Source organism: Podarcis bocagei (genome assembly GCF_964188305.1).
Source record: "Podarcis bocagei genome assembly, chromosome: 4".
Taxonomy (NCBI): domain Eukaryota; kingdom Metazoa; phylum Chordata; class Lepidosauria; order Squamata; family Lacertidae; genus Podarcis; species Podarcis bocagei.
This window is the reverse complement of record NC_138128.1, coordinates 77,099,091-77,121,034: the sequence shown is the minus strand read 5'-3', so window position 1 is coordinate 77,121,034 and position 21,944 is coordinate 77,099,091. Positions and strand designations below refer to the sequence as shown.

The 21,944-nt window shown below is 42.1% G+C and overlaps 1 protein-coding gene across 1 annotated transcript; it reads right to left on the bottom strand.

Moving 5' to 3' along the window:
- Positions 1 to 237: 237 nt before the first annotated feature.
- Positions 238 to 20,988, bottom strand: TMEM26 (transmembrane protein 26). Its single transcript, XM_081192053.1, has 6 exons — positions 20,631 to 20,988; positions 15,062 to 15,140; positions 8,605 to 8,697; positions 5,334 to 5,554; positions 2,605 to 2,681; positions 238 to 1,781 (listed from the first exon to the last, which is right to left on the bottom strand). Exons 1-6 carry the CDS (start codon positions 20,819 to 20,821, stop codon positions 1,363 to 1,365), a joined length of 1,080 nt encoding a protein of 359 aa, XP_081048179.1. The 5' UTR covers positions 20,822 to 20,988; the 3' UTR covers positions 238 to 1,362.
- Between the last annotated feature and the right edge of the window lie 956 nt (positions 20,989 to 21,944).

The window sequence follows — 21,944 nt, the reverse complement described above, 5'->3', positions numbered from 1 at the left end:
TTCCAGAATCTCACTCAAATAAGCCTAACATGACTCAGCACAAAATTTCATTTTTTACAACCATCCTGTATAGCAGAGATGGGGAACCTGTGGCACCAAACCAGAAGCAAACTCACCTGTGGAAGGGGCTTTGCAAAAAACAATAACCCAGCACGGCCCTTTGCAAGCCCCCCTCCCCCCCACTTCACAATATCTAGACTAATGTGGATTTGGGAGTACCTTGAGCAGGGGGAAATGTCTGTGTTATCTGGACATTTATTTATTTTTTTCTTTGCAAACATTTGTCAAAAAATAAAAATATGTAAGCATGCAACCTTTACAACAGTGATTACAGTACTGAATATTCCACCCCACTTCGTTCATATAATCCATTTGCTAATTCAACATTTCTTTTCAAAGTCTGAGGATATGTGAAAACAACTTTTCACAATTTCATTTGTTGACCAGATCCTGAGGGAAATTCACACAATGCTCACAGAGAACCAGATGTGCACTAGATGACTTCAACATCTGGTGTTTCTATCATCAGTTTTCATGCAGACTGTCCATAAAAAATAATTGACTCTTATTGATTGCCCAGCAGTTGGAACCATATTGAGAAGGTAAAAGCTATCACAGATTTGTGGTCTCCTAAAATGCCCTGATATTGTGAAAAGGACAAGTACCTGTACCTTTGTATAAAACAACTGTTATAAAATTCTTCAAGAAAGTGAATTTGCTGTGGGGTTAAACCAGGCATGATGTTGATGAAATGCTGAGCAAGATTTTGGGGGAAATGTCTTGCTTGGCTGTATCTGAAAGAAAGAACTGCATGCTCTTTTCACATTCCTACATGGGATAAACACCACCATTATTATCGATCTAGTCAAGAGAGGCATAATACTAAAACAGTTCTTGCATTCATTGACTGTATAATGTTTCCACATCAGATGAGTGGAAGGGATGTGTTATTTCATTCATAAACACTTGCATGCCGTTGTCACAGTTGAAGTGATTCCCCAGAGAGGTAAATAGTTTCTCTACCATACTATAGGCAAATATTCTGATAGCTCAGTGTCTTTAAGAGTCAATAGCGAAGTACTCCAACGCATCACATTTTCTTTAAGTTCTGAAAAACTACCTCTATTTAAATCCCATTAAATAAATATACTGCGGATTTAGTGCCTGCCTACTTAAATCAGTAGGATTGCAACATTTCCATTCAAGCAAGTTTGCTGCTCCAACACTTCCTCTTGCTTCCGAGAATCAAATATTCATCTTGAAGCGGACAGGAAATATATCAGACTGCCTCTGATATGCCAGTCCCCTTTCTATGTAGCCAAGGGAGGAAATGACTGAACATCATGAAAAGGAGATCTGAGCTCACAGGCCGTCAACGGTGACTGATGAAGAATCCTCCAGAGCAACTGAAGGACGCTCCCTTTCATCGGTATCACAGTTGCTGGGTGGAAGGCTGATAGTGTTGGGCTCACATGGGCAACAGCCAACTCCTCCTTTCCGGCTGTTTGGACGATTCCGAAGGGAAGCGTGGAAGTCTAATGATAACACTACTAGACGGTATAGTTGTAGCATCACAATTAAGATATTCTTAGCTGTGAAAAACACCAGCATCTGGTTAATGACTTGGAAATAGCCCATCAGTATCAAGCGCACCACGAGGAAGGGGCCATCTTGAATGAACAAGCTGATCCCAATGTTCCACAGGTCTGCACTGTATCTGCAAAGAAGCAAACTGAAGACCCTCTTTGAGGAGCCTGGGCGACCGCAGCCAACATGTTGCACTACAAACAAGGAAGACCATTGTTATTATTGCAGTAACATCAAGTGAAGCATCATATGAAGTCCTCATGAATATTCACCGGCATTTTCATGCAAATTTTCTGACTAAGCTTGTATGCAATTTTGCTTAATATACACATTTTTGCAAAGCCAGGTTACCTAATAAAATGTGTTTTTTTGTGTTTTGTTTTCACTAATATATTATTATTATTTTTCAAAACTAGAGAACTGATTGGAAAATTCAGAGAAGTGTGAATTTTTAAGGGGGGCAGAGTTTCAACTGGTGTATTGTTTTGGAAGTGTATATTAGGTTGGTTCACCTTTAAATGAGAACTGAACTGAATTTCTCCTGCATCCAAAGCTTTCATTCACAGAAGTGAGATTACATGAGCCAGCAGTTTATGATCTCAGGTGTGGCAACTTCTGTGATTTGCTATCTACAGTGTAGAACTGCTGGTATGCTTTCACTCCCATGTTACATTTCACATGTGAATGCCAGTGTAGAGACTACTTCTGGGATTTGCGGAAATCCACTTTAGTGCCACATGTGAACTTTGCCATCTCAGCTAAGTGATAGCTTCTTGTAAAGGGCTTTAGACAGATGCCAGCAACCCAGAACTTTTCACGAGACAAGAAGGCACTTGTTCCCATTGGCTTATGTTACTTTTAAGGAAGTCAGAGTGGCCTAAGCTTCTGGTGGGGGAAGTTAGTCCTTGCTAATCAAGGTTTCAATGGAGAGGGTTTTTTCTTTATTTAGTGGCATGTAGGATAACCCCCTCCATAAACTCTTGAGTTAAATCCTTGGAATTTGTTCCTGTCCCTCACCTGCAAGATCCAGGGGGAACTGCAGCATGCTCCAAGTCCATACGGCTAGGATTGCATACACGACAGCGCGGTTGGTCCTAAAATGAACAAAAATGATTGACATACATTTAAAAAGCTATCCATCCAAAGCATATGGAATGCCATCATATTAAAATGCAACCAAGTCCAGCTCATGGGGCTGGGAGCTTCTTAGGACCCCTCAATACAGTGGTACCTCGGGTTAAGAACTTAATTCATTCTGGAGCTCCATTCTTAACCTGAAACTGTTCTTAACCTGAAGCACCACTTTAGCTAATGGGGCCATATGCTGCTGCCGCGCCGCCGGAGCACGATTTCTGTTCTCATCCTGAAGCAAAGTTCTTAACCCGAGGTACTATTTCTGGGTTAGTGGAGTCTGTAACCTGAAGCGTCTGTAACCTGAAATGTCTGTAACCCGAGGTACCACTGTAGTGAGAAAATTCATGGAATCCAATCCAGGTATAGAAATAATGTTAAGGATATTTTACAAGACCAAAGACCCAGTTTTCCCAGTTATTAACCAAAACATACTATAAAACAATCCAGCCTGAAAACAAGACATCCAATTAAGGGTTTGTTTTTTAAATAAATCCAAGCTTCCGTGTGTGTTGGCAGGAACCATTAGCAAAACTGCAGCCCAAGAGTTTGATTGGCATTTGTGACTTTTATGGCATTCTAGCATGGTTACAGTAATGTCTCCCAGACCCTTGTGCTCAGAATCTCAGGATGAGGAATGACCAAATAATATCCTATGGGCAGCATCCAGCTTCTGGCCTGTATCCTCCTGCCTAGTGCAAAGTGAAAATATAGCTCAGAAACTAATTGGAGATGGGGAACTTGTGAGGTGGTGATAAGGCAGACAGTGGTATATGCAGGGGACAAAGCATGTTCTATATAGGTCAGGGCCTGGGATTCCTGAACAAAGGTATAATTCCCCTAATGGTCTCTTATAGCAGACTCCTATGCATGCCTGCTCAGAAGTAAGTTTCGTTGAATTAAACGGGGCTTGCTTCTGAATAGACTTGCATAGGATTGAGCTATCGGCAAGTTCTTTGGAGCGGCTCTGTTTTGCATTTTTCCTTACACTGGGGCATCTCAGTCCTAGAGGCACATGTAGTGCCTGTTGCAATGTATTAAAATATTTGCACCCCTCCCCTTTTATCAAGCAACAAAAATGCAATAAAGTGCAATACCAAATGGACAATAGAGACAACAATCAAATAACAAATGAAACAATGATATAACAGCAATTAAATTAGTTCTGTAGCTATCTTAGATAGATACTAGCAGCAGTTTCAAATAAAGGTAAAGGGACCCTTGACCATTAGGTCCAGTCGTGGCAGACTCTGGGGTTGCGGCGCTCATCTCGCTTTATTGGCCAGGGGAGCCGGCGTACAGCTTCCGGGTCATGTGGCCAGCATGACTAAGCCGTTTCTGGCAAACCAGAGCAGCACACGGAAACGCCATTTACCTTCCCGCCGGAGCGGTACCTATTTATCTACTTGTACTTTTTTGCTTGCTTTTGAACTGCTAGGTTGGCAGGAGCTGGGAGCTCATCCCGTCGTGGGGATTCAAACCGCCGACCTTCCAATCGGCAAGTCCTAGGCTCTGTGGTTTAACCCACAGCGCCACCCGCCTCCCAGCAGTTTCAAATACGTAGTATCAAATACCCAACTGTGAAATAATGTTTTTGACTAGTGCCCCAAACTCTCCCTGTCTTGAATGTGTTCCTGAGCCAGCCTACGCATTAGACAATGATGTAGCAGCTGATTACTGCTTGGAAGTACTATTATGCATGTTACAGTGAATGTTCAAAATCAGGAGAATTACTGCATGCAAATATTGCCAAACCCAAATATGTTTTGTGTATGCCTAAAAATTGATTCCTGCTTTGGGAAATCCGTGAGTGAGTGCTGACAATAGGTGGCTGTCAACATTCCCTGTCTATGACGGGTGCACCCCTGAGATTCCTTATTTTTGTAACATTTCTCTGGGGTTGACAGCATTCACATGTGAACGTTTCCATTTGCATAATTTCAGATATTTGCTGAATCCGGAATCCTGTAAACCACTGTAATTCAGCAATTCTGGAATGAGACATTTTGCTTAGAAGCAGTACTGCTGAAAAAGGCAGAAGTCTAGGAGCCTTTCATATATAATCAACAGGAAACAAGTTTGTTCCATTACCCTTTGCAGATGTCATTGTTGTGTGCTACAATATTCCCCTGTTCCCACTTCTGCTGTCTACAGGTACTGATCAGAAGCTAATGACTGAATCTCTATGTAATGCAGATGTTGCATTAGTCTAACATAGGTAAATGGGCAGAGAGATAGAGAAATACACTATCTGTGTTATCACTCCATGCACCAAATAATGTAGGTATTGCCTCTGAAATCTCACACTGCAATAAATTAGCTACAGTTAAATCCCATTGAAAGCAAAGGAAGAAGTCAGTTGAGATTAGTTTTTGTAGCATTGCTGTTCGGTAGAACTCAGGAATGCCTAACTTTCTTTTATTGTTATTTAGCTGGATGCCTTTCATTTGCAAAGTGATACAGAACACTGCAATTCTTAAATTCACAATCCTACTTAGACAAAAATTGCCTCTTCCTATTTATCTGAAGAACATCTTGAATTTTCAGGTGAAGTTCTTCAGGGACTGACATGACCAAGGCCTCCAAAATAATTGGTGTTCTACCAAATCACCTACCTTACGTTCTCAATTTCCATGGTCTCACTTGTGAATTCAAGTATGTCTGCTGCAGTCCCCACAAACATAAGAAGGAGCTGCGACAACTGGTCCCGGGTGATTTCACCCCCAATGGGAAGAAGCCATCTCCCAATGATAAGCAGCAGTAGGAAGGTCTGGTGGAGACCAAGCATCCAAACTGACTCACACACAGCGGAGATTGTGTTGACAAATTCTATGGCCTGTCGCAAAGAGCCATAAAAACAAGCATCAAGATAGGAACTGTGGGAAATATGAACAGATACAGGAGTAGGGATGCGTGATTCGGTCAAGTCCTGTCTCTCATTAAAGGTAAAGGTACCCCTGCCCGTACAGGCCAGTCTTGACAGGCTCTAGGGTTGTGCACTCATCTCACTCTATAGGCCGGGAGCCAGCGCTGTCTGCAGACACTTCCGGGTCACATGGCCAGCGTCACAAGCTGCATCTGGCGAGCCAGCGCAGCACACAGAACGCCGTTTACCTTCCCGCTGGTAAGCAGTCCCTATTTATCTACTTGCACCTGGAGGTGCTTTCAAACTGCTAGGTTGGCAGGTGCTGGGACCAAACGACGGGAGCGCACCCCGCCGCGGGGATTCGAACCGCCAACCATGCGATCGGCAAGTCCTAGGCGCTGAGGTTTTACCCACAGCGCCACCTGCGTCCCCTGTCTTTCATTAGTCCAATCTTAATTACAATTCTCCACACTTCCACATTTTAAATCCTCCTCAAAAATATCAGTATTTTAGTGTCAATACATATTTTTGTATGCAATTTTGCTTAAAATATACATTTTTGTAAAGAAATTTCCACGAATAATGATGCCTTTAATATGTTACTTTTATTAATAGATGCATTTAGATGCACAACTAACCCTGATATCGCTGGATGGAACAAGGTTTATAGTTGTAACTGCTTTAAGAATGTTTTCAACCGTAATTGCTTTTAGAAAGTTTTAACTCATTTAGAATATTTCTGTTTGTAAATTGTGGGTCTGTTTGCCACCCTGGGTTCCTTGTGGAGTATGTACAAATTACTTGGCTCAGGAACTACATTGCAAAATTCGATGAAGTGCAAATTGTGTTTCATTTCCAATATTGTGCTAATTAGGTAGGTTTGCCTTTAAATGTGAACTGGATCAGATTTCTTCCTCATCCCTATACCTGAACCAGGACAGATGGTTTTCAGCACTTCTAAAAAACCCAATATGTTGGACTCATCTGAACTTTCAGCAAAAGCTATCCAAAGGAAGCTTCTGCCACTAGAGGCCAATTCACATGACTGTTCAGTGCATGGTAGGTGCGGAAGATGAGGTCCGTTCATGTTGCCCTGGCCTCATGACAATCTGAATGTAAGATGGGTTGGCTTTTGACAGTTGCATGAAGTCTGACAGTGCATGAAGGTGCCTTGTACTGAGTCCATAGGCCCAGCTACCTCAGTATCATCTGCTCTGACCAAGAATGGCTGCTTAAGGTCTCAGGTTGGGGGTCTTTCTCAGTGATGCTGAAATCCCAGGAATAGAACTTGGCATTTGCTCCACCACTAAGAGTAGCCCTCCAGAAATTTTAGGACTACAGTTCCTATCTTCCCAAGGACCAGTGAACTGCCTTAGTACAAAGCAGGTTCCTATATTCCTAATCCTGCTTTTTCAGGGTTCCTGATCGTGTGGAGCTCTGCCTAAATAATAAAAATAATTATAATTATAATTTAGACCCTGCCCATCTGGCTGGGTTTCCCCAGCCACTCTGGGCAGCTTCCAACAAATATTAAAATACAATAATCTGTTAAACATTAAAAGCTTCCCTAAACAGGGCTGCCTTCAGATGTCTTCTAAAAGTCTGGTAGTTGTTTTTCTCTTTGACATCTGGTGGGAGGGCGTTCCACAGGGCGGGTGACACTACTGAGAAGGCCCTCTGCCTGGTTCTCTGTAACTTGGCTTCTCACAGCGAGGGAACCACCAGAAGGCCCTCGGCGCTGGATCTCAGTGTCTGGGCAGAAAGATGGGGGTATACTTCAGGTATCCTGGACCGGTATACTGGACCGAGGCCCTTTAGGGCTTTAAAGGTCAGCACCACCACTTTGAATTGTGCTTGGAAACATACTGGGAGCCAATGTAGGTCTTTCAAGACCGGTGTTATGTGTTCTTGGCAGCCGCTTCCAGTTCAGTGGCCGCTCCCAGATAGGAAGATACACAAAGGAAGATACGCATAGGAAACATGCTTTTTAGTGTGCAGGGGCAGAATCTGCTCCTAGCCGCTTTTGGCTCATTCACTGCATTTGTGGACATTTGAGGGCTATAAAGGGATATGCATCCTGGCAGCACTTCTTGACTTGGTGCCAGAGGTTTGTGGTTCACAGATCCTTGAAATGACCCAGTTTTCTGGACCAAATGCTTTCGGCGTAATATGGCTTGAATGGAAAGAGATATTTGATTGCTTTCACCTCGCCACAAAGTAAAGAATTTACTTCTTCATGCTGGGGGAAGGGGGGGGCAAAGAAGCCAACAGCATTTCTAATTACAATCATCTTGGCTAAAGAGGGATATAAGGACAGATATAAGACCCAGCCTAGCCAACTTTGATACACACTTTATTCCATTTTATAATACATATTATAGATAGTGCCTTGATAATGCCAAGGAAGTAATTTGCTAAACATAGAAATGGATTAATAATAAGAGGAAGCTGTATTGTTATTGCCACAAATGTTGAAGGGGGAAAACCCTAAACCAGGCATGGCCAAACTTAGCCCTCCAAATGTTTTGGGACTACAACTCCCATCATCCCTAGCTAACAGGACCAGTGGTCAGGGATGATGGGAATTGTAGTCCCAAAACATCTGGACAATAATTAGTGGAAACAAGCATACAGTACTTCAAACCATTGTTTATGAAACTGGCTTGTTTTCACTAACCGGAGTTAAGATTAACCACAGTTGAATCACTATAAACTGTGATTAATCTAAAAAGAAGTGGAAGCGTGGTCTCTTTAGGGCCGCAGCAGAGGATGAGCATGTGACTTCAAGGGGAGGTTTGGCTCATTCTTGTAATGCTAAACCCTTGATATATTGCATTTGTGTGACATTATCTGCCACAGCGTCATTGCACAACTTAAGGACACTCTTTTAAAAGTAGGTGTCTTAGAAGACCTCACAACTGATAATACAACACAGTTCACAGTAGTAGAATTCAAGATAGTTCAGACACCAACATTTCAAGAATTAAGTAGACGCTGTCATTTCATGAGACCCTGCTTACCGTTCCTATTATGGGACCATCTATGGCCTTGCTTTGATAAGCGGGTTCATATTTTGGAGTGAATGGCCGCATATCCGATTCATTATGGCAAGCCTGCAATAAAAATTCAATTCAGGGGATAAATCAGACTCTAATTCTGTATAGACATTAATTAAAATAACCCATATTGCTTAACACTGCTGTAATGTGTGGACCCTCCTACACTGTTCAGGTAACATGAGAAACCCCAGAACATGTGGAAAGAGTCCAAATGGCAGCATTGTCCCAGTTTCGAAATGATCCACACTGGGGTGGGAGGAGCAACAGCATAGGCTCCTCCTCCCTCAGATTACAGGCAGGAAGGAACTCATTTGGCACACACATGATGTAAGAAGGGCCCCTGTGAATATCGTCAGAACAGCAACTGACAAACAATATTTTTTATTGCATAAAGATTGTGAGGAAAGGCAAGGGAGGTAAACCTTAAAAATCATTTGAATGCAGGGCAGCAATCCTTCTGCACCAAAAAAAGGATGTGTGGTTGAAAACTGAATTTGACTCTCATTGACTTGTTCATTATTTAACTGGAGGAGACCATTAAAAACATCTAAAGTGGAAAACTGGATGAGGTTTTTTAAAGAGTGGCTGGAGAAACCAAGCCAGATGGGCGGGGTAGAAATAATAAATTATTATTATTATAACCTATCTTCCTAACAATCTCTCATTTCAGGCCAATAAGAAGCTCATTCGGTGGTTGTAAAGATTAATGATGTAATATATGCACAGCATTATGAACTCTCTGAATGCTGCATACTGAGTTGTTTTATTTTACCAAAGTATCCATTGGTTTTCAGCTGGAAACCTGAAATTTCATTCAGCTACTCACAGGCGTACCTCACACCACTTTACTAAACACAGATTATATTGTAAACTGAACACAACAGATGAGTGAAGTTAGGGCACTGGGGCCCCCATATTTTGTATATTAAAAGACTGTGAATCCTCTCAGACATAGGAGCCAACTCCTAGGGGCTGAGGTCCCTTCAGCCCCACCCCCATAAAATATTTGAGGGGTCCCTCCCCCAAAGTTGATGGACATTGCCATTCAAATGGTGTGCATGTGCCATGTCTTGTGATTGATTATGCGGGGCAGGGCTTACCTCCCCCACCCCCACAATATTTTATTCAAATTGGCACCTATGATAACAGCCAAGGCTTTAAGGGGAGCCAGGGACTAGGATTGGGCAGGCATGACACCTGCTATACCACCTTGGTTTGAGCAAATGTACTCTCCCATCTGCCTGTCTGTCTCTCTGCTTGCCTGCCTGCCTGCCTCTCTCTCAATCTATCTATCATCTATCTATCTATCTATCTATCTATCTATCTATCTATCTATCCATCTATCTATCTATCTATCATCTATCTATCTATCTATCTATCATCTATCTATCTATCTATCTATCTATCTATCTATCTATCTATCTATCATCTATCTATCTATCTATCTATCTATCTATCTATCTATCTATCTATCTCTGAATGAATGTAATTCTGTGATTCTCAAATACTTTGAGACCTGCATCTGCTGATCAACTTCAAACAGGTTTGTGAAAGTACACCTGACCATGTAGACATTTTGATCTTGTTTCAGGAAGAAGATTATTTGATATCTCTCTCTCTCTCTCTCTCTCTCTCTCTCTCTCTCTCTCTGCACTCAGACTTCGTTTTCAAGTCAAAACAGGCATTTTGAGGCATGAAGGTCTGTCTCTCCTTGTATCCTCAAAAATGTGCCATGGTTAGGTTTTTAACAAAACAACATTTAATTTAATCTCCCCTTCATTTCCTTATATATTTAGAACTGCTGCCAGCAGACTGAGATTTTCTGCTACGACAGGGTCAAAGGTAAGCTGCAATTTCAGTGCACATTCTCTTGTCAAGAGGGAATTACAATACATGTTTTATATTTGCTTTGCTTGTAAACTCTAGAGACGAGTGTCAATTGTGTTGCTGGAAGGAGTCCCCGGTTCTCTAGAACTGCCTTTTGTTTAGCCACATATAAGTTGTAGTCATTGTGAACCTCAAAATAGTTATGACATTAAATGTGTCTTTGCATTTAAAGTAAATTTTAAAAAGGAAAAAACTGACAAGTAACAGTATCAGAACAAACAAGAAGAAAGAAATTAACCAATTAATCTCCTGTTACAGTTGTGAGGAAAATTCCTCCTCTAAAGCTAGTGTTCGCCTTGGAAGAAAATTCCCCATTGGTGTGGATTTGCATTCTTAAAAACCTATTGATGAAATCTGACTGTTTAATAACCTGCATCCTACTTGCACACATACACACACATTTAATGCCATGCAGTTCTCCTATAGCTATGCAACGAAACACTTGGAATGAAGTCAAGACTGCAATTGCTTTACCAGAAACAAAGCAGTCCTATAATTGCTAGTTACCTCTTGGAACATGTTTTACAATGTGAGAATATATATATATATATATATATATATATATATATATATATATATCGCAGCTGTGTACATAATGGCCTGGTTTGCACATCACCCTAAGTGAATCTCAGCTTATAGAGAATGTGTAAGCATGTGGGCTCTGGGAAACGTTTGCAACCACTTTGCTCCTCTCTGGCCTTTCAACTGCTGTGCCGCACTGAGCTAAGCCAATGTTTGCCTCACTGTGTCATCTGAAGTTATGGTTAAGCTCTTGCTTAATAACCATCCTGCTCAGCCCTGCCAACTGCTGCTGAGGAGAGATCTTAACCACAAGTCCCATTTGGATAGCCAGCAAAACCGTGGCTTTGCTCAGTGCAACATGGCAGCAAAAAAAAGGACCAAAGAGGTTGCAGATTCATCTCTGGGAGTCCGCACACGCGCATGTTGATGTTAAACCATGGTTTGGGTTAGTGTGGTGTGCAAACCTGGCTACCATTAACAAAGAGAAAACTGAACTGTTTGGCCCTCTTCAGATGTTACTCAGGGGGGAGAATTCTCGTAGATAGAAGGAGTGAGGTTGTGCTGCCGAGTTAGCCAGCCCCAGGAAGTTCCTGTGCTGAGTGGGAACATATGAAGAGAAACCTCTATGTGCAAGAATAGTTCTGTGTGGCATGGGGCTAGCTCAAACCTGCAGCCTCGCCAGCACAGACCCACTCCAACTTCAACATGGGAGAGCCTTCCATACTTGAAGAGAGCTTAAAGTAGCTGCTTTATTTTATTGAAATGAGATGCTTATTGTTCATCTCTCTTGTTCTCTCTCAGTTATGCAGTCGACTTGATTCATTCATGAGGTTATAAAAACGTGGCCTTTTCTTTTTTATTATTAATAATATGACAGATGAATTTTTAAACATACAATAAATGGACTTTGCATGCGCAATGGAAATATCCCATACCACAATTTTTAGAATAAACCAAACTCTCCCCTCATCTGCACTAATGCATGAAAAACCAAGCGCTTAGCTAAAACAAATGAAGACCATTTTACTTGGGAAAGATTCAGCAATTCTTCCAGCTTTTCTGAATTCAATAAGCTGTAATTTTTTCTATAACCGCCATACCCAACACTCTGTTTAGCCTATTTCTAACATCTGGCATCACCACTGGAGACTTTCAGAATCTGTATATATATATATATATATATATATATATATATATATATATATATATATATGTATATATATATATATAAGCTTCCACTAATATGTGTTGTACAGAATCTGGTTTTTCCTTTTCAACAGGTATAGCATTTTCTGGCCAATTTTGGCCCCTTTACTGCATACATTTCCAGAAGGCTTTGTAGGGGAAAGTAGCATGAAAAGTGTCCAAGAATAACAACCATTCAATATTGCGTGCTATTACAATACTGTATTTTTGCCTTGATTTCAAAAGATGTTACTCAATAGATGCCGATGTCTTAGAAAATGCTTGCTCTATTGACGTTGATGACTGGTGACCCACATGTACTAAAAACAGGCCAATTGCATACCCCTCAACTGTCCTAAATTGAGCAGCATATCCTGGAATTAAAGAAGCCATCTCAGCTTCTGACTGGGTCCTGGCATGTCCCATTTTGTAGTCCAGTGCTCTGGCATGAGACAGCTGGCTCGTGACAACTGACCAGAAGATGCTCATCTTTTGGGCTCATGCTCTCGCACAAGTCAGTTAGCTCCCGTGAGACCTCAGGGTCAAAAAACAAGCATTCTGATTTTGATCAGTGGGATCTTGGAGGTTACACATTTGTGAAGGCTGGGCACTAATGTCTAGAATAGTGGTGGGTAACTCTTTTCAGGTCAACAACTGCATTGTCATGGTGCGGCAGCTTTCAGGGGTCAGCAGACCCATACACAATCATACATCCTTAAGATGCACACAGGCTCATACACAATCACATACCCATACAAAACTGTTGTGTATTGAGTCAAAGGATTTTATATCTGTATTATTATTGTCTGTATTTGCATTAGGGTAAAGTAACTGCCTTTTGGTTTCAAAGGGTACAGCTACTATTGGTTCATTTAAGCTGCTGTATTTGGATCCTCTGTCTTATTGGTTTCCTCCAAAAGGCAGGACTGTGATTGCCTGATATTGTTCCCTCCAAAATGTATCCTTTCTAGCTAGTTCCCTGTCCCTATAAATGTAGCTTTCCCCTCCTCAGTCTTCAGTCTTGTTTGCCTTAATAAAGAAGTGTTACTAGAACTGTCTCTAGCATATTATGTCAAGAGAGCTGAAATCACAAACCCCACGTCACAACACCTGGGATCTGTAGTTTGTTTAGACTGCTGGGAATTGTAGCTTTGCAAAGAGTAAACTACAGTTGTAAGGATTCTTTGGAAGAAGCCATGGGCTTGAAATGTGTTTTAAAGGCATTGTGTGTTCACAACCTGGACATAAGTCCCACTGAGTTCTGTAGAGCTTGCTCCCCAAGAAGTGTACATAAGTTTGTTCTGTTAGACTGCAATTCTGTGCACACTTGTCTAGGAATAAGCCTCATTCCACACTGTGGAGCTTATTTCTGAATCAACACTCGTTAGGTTGTGCTTGAATTTTCCTGTTTGTGTGACCTTGGTGTACTGGTCCGAACATTGATATAATTCCACGCAACTGTGTATACTGCGATTTACTGAAGTACTGAATGTCAAGTGTAAATGAGCCGTGGCAATGAGCAAGGAAAATGACATTAATATAATCGTAGTCGGTCATGTGTAATAAAGCAAGAAAAGGAGAAATGTAAATGGAGCACAAATTGCAATGTTTAATGGGATTCTAAGTAGTGATAGTGCATGAAAATCTCTCAGCGATGTCTAACATACTACCAAGAGACGGACTGTGATTTCAGTGACATCATAACACTTATGCACAGATGTCTTTCTGGGTTGGTAACCCTCTTAATTAATTCCACATGCAGCAGGAGGTTAACTCCTGCAACCAGGGACTGAAGTTGTTTCTTCTCATGCACTGCCTATAACACTAGCAAGCTATTAGAAATATTTAAATTTTCCCCTTTACTAAATGTAGAGCTCCATCTTATAACTATGATTGCGTATAATAGGTGGAAAATGAAAAATTCTATAATCCAGATTCTGTAATAAAACTAATAAAAGCTGGCTTTTGTTGCCTGTGTAAGAAATGCAACACAAGCCAGTCTGTACAATCTCTCTTAATTTGCATCACTTACAGTGCAATCCTGTGGATGTCTGCTCAGTCAAAGTAATCCCTATGCAGATCAATGGGACTTACTTCCAGGTAAGTGGGGAACCTGTTGCCTTGCAGATGCAGACTCTTGACTTCTGGATTATGGGATCCCCATCACTGGCATATAGGATTGTTGAGTCTTATTTGGCTGTATTACTGAATCCAAGCTTAATTATTTGCATGATTTATTATGGGGTTTCTTAACGGTGTATCAATAAATTATTCGCTTCACTTATTAATTGCTTCCTACAAGGTTTGTTGAATGAGGAAAGTCTTCAAGAGATGCCAGAAAGGACAACAGAGATGGCCTGAGTCTGATATGTGATGGGAGGCAATTCGAAACAACAGGGGCCACCACAGTAAAGGCCTGATCCCAAAATCATACAGAATGGACTTCCTGGTAAGGTGGTATCTGCATGACGCCCTCTCTTGCCGAGCGCAGCTATTTGTTGGGTATATAAATATATAAATACAAGTGTTCTGTGTTGGGGGCTGACGTTTCAATACCTCAGGTAGAAAATTCAAATCACACCCTTTAATGGTGCCCAAATTTAGCTCCCCCCCCCCCCCGGACACATGGGAACTATAGTTTGTTAAGGGTGCTGGAAATTGTGATGGGTAAACTACGGTTCCCAAGATTCTCTGGGGAAGCCATGCAATTTGAATGTTTGGATGTATGCAGTCTTTTAGAAAACAGTTTATGAATGAGCTTGGCTCACCACCCCAGCCTGTACACCCACCCATCGCCATCATATGCTGTAAGAAAGAACAATACCTGACTCCCAAAATGAAGCTCCAGAAGCCACAGTGAAGGCACTATGCTAATCAGGTAGATGAATATTGCTGGGGAAAACCTGGGAAGGAATAAAAAGAAACTGGATTTACCAAGCTTAGCCAGAATTGCACAATCTATCATTTTCTTCTGTCAAAACAATGAAGTGATGGGTTGGATAAATATCATGTGACGCCATGTGGAAGAAAAAGAAACGGGGATTCTGTTCTGTTTTGAACGATACTCTATGGTATTATTTCCCCCCCCCCCAAAAAAAAATAAATTGTTGAAACTCTGATTTTCAGGGGAGTTTGTATGCCGAATGCTCCCCTACTTTTTGAAGTGGTGGCTGCGGCTGCATCTTCAGACAACAACAACAACAACAACAACAACAGCAACAATTCTGAGGCTCATAAAACAACAACAACAACACATTATTGTTCTGCTTACCCCCACTTTTCTGAGCAGTGAGGAGTTCCAGGAATACAGAACCTACTTGAGTTTCTTTTTCATTGGAAAGAGATCACTGGTATTGCCACAGAGCAACCCACACTGATCATCTGACACACAGAAATACGACAGGAAACCTGTGACAATAATTCTGGTATGCACTTCTGGTTCAATCTTTTCTTGGGATGTGGTTTTATTTTGGGTTTAACTGCTCTGATGTAATCTTTAGCACTGATGGTTTAACCAATGCTTTTCCAAGTTCGATTTACATTTACTATATGAGCTGCCCTGGCCTTAGGCTATGTACTGACTGTACATTTAAAGCACTCTCCCCCCCCCCCCGGACACATGGGAACTATAGTTTGTTAAGGGTGCTGGAAATTGTGATGGGTAAACTACGGTTCCCAAGATTCTCTGGGGAAGCCATGCAATTTGAATGTTTGGATGTATGCAGTCTTTTAGAAAACAGTTTATGAATGAATGAACTAGCCCTTACTCCCACAAGTCAGCCTGACCCACCCTCTGTGGTATACTGCCTCCATTGTCCATTGTCAATGCCCTCTGTCACCACCCCAGCCCTTGCTAAACCTTTTCAGCCAAATTTTGGAAGCATAATAAATAGTCTTGAATCAGCATGTACAAAATATCTTCAAGTTAGCACACACAAAGGAAAAGTCCCAGTCAAACGGAACTGCCAACACTGTAAGTTCTTTATGCTACTTCTCTACCGCTGCTTAGAAACTACAGTAATTCAGCACTATATGGGTAGCTTAAATAATAAAATACAGTGGTACCTTGGTTTGCATACGTCTTGGTTTGCATACATTTTGGATTACAAACACTTCAAACCCGGAAGTGTGTGTCCTGGTTTGCAACCTTTTTTTGGATTACAACCCTTTTTTTATTATTACGAACACATTTTTTTTCCGGAGGCCCCATTGGCGAAAGTGCACCTTGGGTTACAACCTGTTTCAGTTTACAAACAGACCTCTGGAATGGATTATGGTTGTAAATCTAGGTACCACTGTACTATGTTTGCTATCATGATCAAGGCTGCTGCTCTTTTTTTAAAACTTCCAAATTGCTGTAACATCCCTGTTCTTTCTTTCTTTTTGATCACTTACTATATCATTGTTCCTAGGAATGGATTTTCTCTCCAGCCTTTCAAGAAGGAAGCCATGCAACTTGTTTCCCTCTGATTGCTGCAATATAAAGCAGGTGTCCAAGCTGAGAAGCAATTGTGGCGGGGAACTCACTCTGCACTGGATGACGGCTTCCCCACTAGGATTTCAATGTATGAAAAATTCTTCCAGCTGGCCAGGGACCGATGCTGATCTAATGAAGTTGTCTTCAGCCAACTGACTTTGGCTCAAGCTATCTCTTCAAAAGAAGACATCTTGAGAAAACATTCTTGGCCAGCCGCACTATATGCTTTCCTCCCAGTGTCTGTCATTAAGAACTAATTCATCACCATCTCTCCAGCCTTTTCGTTAAGCAATAAGAAAGGCATATATCTTTATTTGCAATTAGCGAAAGGTCAGTCGTGATGCTACATGCGGAGGTGAAGAGGGGGCCCATATGTCAGAGGGAAGACCCAGAGTAAAGAGGGATACTGTGTCCTTTTTGGTTGTAACAGGTTGGTTTTGTTGCTAGCAAAATATTACCTGAAGTGCAGCATGTTATTTTCCCCCCGTATGAGTGAATGGTACCCATTCATTTACCGGTATATGGCAGATTCTTTAAAAGGCATTCTCAGAAAGACTGTTGGATTGGGGGTTACACCCATCTGTTGTCTCTTGTTCTCCAGTTTCTTAGAGACAGCAGAGTCTTCCTCAAACCTTTCTTTTTCAGGAAGTTGTAGCTGTGGTCTGCCAGGACTGAGAGCCACTGGTTTCAGGCCAGAACAAGTTGGGCTCTGAGGGAGAGGGAGTAGTGGGAGGTGTGCTCTAGGAAGCTAAAGCAGGCAAGAACCAACATCCCAGGTGGGGCTCACAAGGGAAGAGGTGAGGGTCGCAAGCCTCTGGTTGGCCTAGGCCAGTTGGCCTTACCTTTACCTTTACCTTTACCTTTACCTTTACCTTTACCTTTACCTTTACCTTTACCTTTACCTTTACCATACCATAGACATGCAGGCCAACTGGCTTGAAGAAGGACAGTTTCATGGGCTCCAGTTGGCCTGCATGTCTATGGTATGGTAAAGGTAAAGGTAAAACGCATGTGGGGTGCTACAAATAGCAGGGGTTTTGCTACAAAACAATTACAAAACTTTGGCACCAGTTTCAAGGGGATCCCAGATTTTGGGGTTTGTAGGTAATGAAGCTCACATACCCTTATCCCCAACATTGACTCTGCTCTCTTTCTCTGTTTGGGAGTCATGTTCTCTTGCCAAATCCTGCCTACCTTTGCCAGGAGCTCAGGCAGCTCCTTGATATCATCCTGCAGTGCCATTCCAGATTTTTCTGAGTTGGGTGGTAGGCCAAGATTTTCAAGGCCACCCTTGAATATTTTCAAGATTAAACTGTAGAAAATCTGTACACTAATGAGCATAAATTATAGCACTGGAAAGTCTCCCTTTTTCTTTTGTGAGCAAAGAGATTTGTGCCTTTGATATGCATACCCAGCTCATAGGAATGGTAACTTGGCATAATAAAAACCCTGCAGAAACTTCCCCTTCCCCATAGGAGTTTCCTCCTTGGATCTTGCGAAGGGTCTGCAGAAGACCCATGAAGTTCCAAGGTGAAGCCTTCGCAGCTGGGACTGCCTCATCACAAGTAGCAGTCCAGCTCCTCACCTCTGCTTAAATTCATCACAGGACCATATCGTGGGTGCACAGAAGTGGACAGAGAGATCTGCATGTTCTATCAGACAAACAATTGTATGTCATGCGGATTTGATAAACCAAAACAGGGCTAGTTTCCAAAGATACACCCAAGTAATAGGAAACTCTTTTCATTTTTGGGGAATGAAGTCAGAGAGCCAAAGCATCAGCTGATGACATGACATATGCATCACTGGCGAGTACTTCTGTACACATTTCACTGTGGCTTGAAAAAGGACAGTTTAATGGGATCACAAGCCCTAGGTTTTCCCCTTTGGCGTGAATGAGAAAACAAAAAACTTTGCTTAGGAAAAAAGCAAACTGGACTAGGAATCACATAGTCAAAAAAGAAAACCTCCAAGTAGGGATGGAAGAATCTATCCATTTCTCATTTTTTCCCAATCTGAAATTCAGTTCTCCATATTTCTGCATGAAATCCTTACGAAAGTTCTTCAGTACTATATTGCGAATTTCTACTAATAAAAACATTTTGTGGGCTGTTTTAACTAACATGAACATTTTTACAAGTGAATTCCAATAATAACAATGCATGTTTGTATATTGTGTTCATTAATATGTTCATTTTAAAGCACATTTCCCACAAATAGGCACATTTTGTGAAACATTGTAGAGCTGCATCACAAAATACAGATGATTGTAAATTTTTAAGGATGGCTATGTTTCAGTTCTCATCTTCTTTCAGGAAGTAGAAATTCGATAGATTTGGTTGTAAATGTGAACCAGATTTCTCTTGCAACCCGACCCAAAGGTAGTATTCTCATATTGGCTTGCCTCAAGAAATCAGGGAGATGTTTAAATGAGCCAGTTCACATAGTTAGTTGTTGAGAAATCAAGAGATGGGGAAGCTTGTGTGAAATGGGTCCCTCTCCGTCTTTTGCTTATTTCCTTAAACAAAGCAACTGGTGATTGTGTGATTCCCCCTTAGGTCAGATTGGAGCTTGTTGTGGCTTATGACCTGCTAGATGAAATCTAGTGAAGTCAGAGGAGAGCAAAGATGCCATACTTTTCACCATGGTAAGAAAGAAGAACCAGCCTTCACAAAGGTAGGCTGCTACACTGTTAGCAGTTTGGCACAAGCTAGCTTTAGGTGTGTGGTTTGGCTGAGCCAAGATTTGTTAACAAATCTTACTGCCTTTTTCTCTTTTAACCATGCCATCGTTCATTAAACTGCCTGAAAGGATCTGCTGCTGGAAGTTGCATCCCATACATGTCGTAATGCACGTAACCATTTCTCTAGACTACACGGCATTGCCAAATAATTGCTTCTCTGGAAAGACCGCCTTCCTTGCATTTTCTGAGTTGTGAAATGAACAGAGGATGCTCGGTGCAATTGCACTGGATCCTCCACAGTGCTCCAAGCAAAATTGTACACTAAGGTGACTCTTCAGTTTAATCACTTCACGATTTCCAAAGCAAGGGAAGTGTCTTGGTTGAAAAAGTCTGGAGTTGCACAGAACGCTGGGGAGGCAATCCGTACGTTTCTTGATTTTGCTGACTCTACATTTCCCCGTTGGCTCTCACTTGCCTTTGTTGCAACGGGGCACAGTGTCTTATAATACATAAAGAAATCAACTCCTAGGGGAACTGTGGATCAATACCAGTCATATGTCATAGCAGGAGGAGGGGATCATTTTAGCCACAGTCTGATTTATACTGAATTCTACAAATCCACTGTGTTGCTAAAATTTTGACCCCCCATATAAACTTGCCACCTGATAAGCTATTGCTCAAATGAACTCAAGCCTTCTGTCTGCACACACTTTTTTTTTGCTGGCCTTGTTGCTTCTTCTGCAAGCCCCCCGTCCCCCCGCCCGTCCCCCTGCAGCACAGGCATTGGTGCTTCTCCTCTGCCTCACGCTTTGTGTCATCCTGATCTGCCACCCTTCTTGCTCTCTGTGGCGAAATGCAAATAGCTGCGCTGTCCCCTTAGTTGCTTAGCCTTCCCAACCAGCAATAAAGACAAGCAAGTGCTTCTGAACCTGAGTCAGAAAGTGCCGCAGCATTTCCGTTGCATTTCCAGGAGAAAGTTTGATTCAGAAAAACCTTATTCAAAAGAAGAGAAAGAGAGAAAGAGAACGGAAGGAAAGAAGGAAGGAAACTCTACTGAACTAGAATGGGACAAGCTGGAGGGCTGGGGATGGAGTTTGGGGGAGGGGACGATAAACCGTTGCAAAAGACAAAGGCTGTAAGCTCTAATAAGAGCCCGGTTCATAGATGCTGATAGGAAGCAGATGTAAAGAAACAGGCAGGCAGGCAGAGAGAGACCAGGAGAGAATTGCTTACCATTTGTAGCCTCTGCCTTGCTTAAACTTGAGTGTGAGCACTGTTTCTATGCAGAGCGGGAGATTGAGCAATGCCAGCAGCCAGTATTTGGGCTCCTCCATAACTTTGGTCACTCTCCAGACTCCAAGCAGGGAGTGCAAGGCAAAAAGCAGCCGAGTCGCCAGGGCATTGAGCAGCACCAGCAGTTCCATCCTGAGTTGAGCTTCCCTCTCTTTCCCTGCCTCCTCCTCCTCTCCTCCAGCACCAAAAGGGACCTTGGTGCCTGGGAGTAGCAAAAGGGGGAGAGTCACACTGGATGCTCTATGTGACAGGCAGAACTTTCCTCTTGTTCCATCTCCACAAAGGGGCCCATTATAACAAAAAGAAACAGCCTTGTCCCTCCCCCAGACTTCCTGAAAACTCTCTGAGAGAAGGGGGGGGAGGGAATCAAAACCAGACGGCAAGATTTGCAGTGTTAATGCAGGACCCGGAGAGACGGACCTCTCAGGAACTGTGGCTGGCTAACTTCACCAGGAACCTGGCCACAAATGTGCATTTTTAAATTTATAAATGGGCTATCTTTTCTGCTGCCTTTATAGCAGCACCACATTTTGCCAATTGCTCTTGAGTTCAACAGAGAGAAGAAGCGAGAACCGTTACCCAGGAGGTCTTATTTTAAAAGACTGGTCCTCTTAATGGATCTTAATGGAGGAGCCTACTTGCCAGCCCTACTTGTAGATGCAGGATTTCATTCATTTATTGATAACAAATGTATCTGTTATATTTGCATTCTCCCTTTCCCCCCAAGTATCTCAGGGTCATATCCCACTTCAGAGTAAGACCACTGAAGTTAATGGACATGACTAACTTCGGTCCATTAACTTCAGTGGGTCTTCTCTGAGTAAGATTTAGCTAAACGCAATCCTCGGAGAGGAATTTTATTCTCACAACAAGCCTATGAGCTAGATTTTGGGATAAGAGGTAAGGTGTTGCCTTGCTCAATGCAGTCACCTCTACGGCTAACAATTTCCAGAAGGATAACTGTGTCAGCAAAGAGAACAAAGTATTGGGGCTCCTTAAAGACTAACAAAGTCTAACAAATGATTATGGCAAAAACTTTTGTAAACTAGAGTCCAATTCATCACCTGCATGGAATATTATCATATGTTTGCCAGTACATATGGGTGTGCAACAAAGACTCTTGGGGCATCTTAGGAGAGCGTTCTACACATCTCAGATGGATTCTGGTCCATGAAAGCTGCTGCCGTAACAAATGTGTCAGTCTTCAAGGTGCTGTGTAACTTCTAAGCAATTTTTCACATAGCCAAGGCTACC

Excerpts from the sequence above, each read along its gene's own strand:
- TMEM26 (XM_081192053.1), bottom strand. The coding sequence starts at position 20,821 with ATGGAACTGCTGGTGCTGCTCAATGCCCTGGCGACTCGGCTGCTTTTT. Across the intron at positions 15,141-20,630 it reads CAAGGCAGAGGCTACAAATG|GTTTTCCCCAGCAATATTCA; the intron begins GTAAGCAATTCT and ends ATTCCTTCCCAG. Across the intron at positions 2,682-5,333 it reads ATGGAAATTGAGAACGTAAG|GACCAACCGCGCTGTCGTGT; the intron begins GTAGGTGATTTG and ends TGTTCATTTTAG.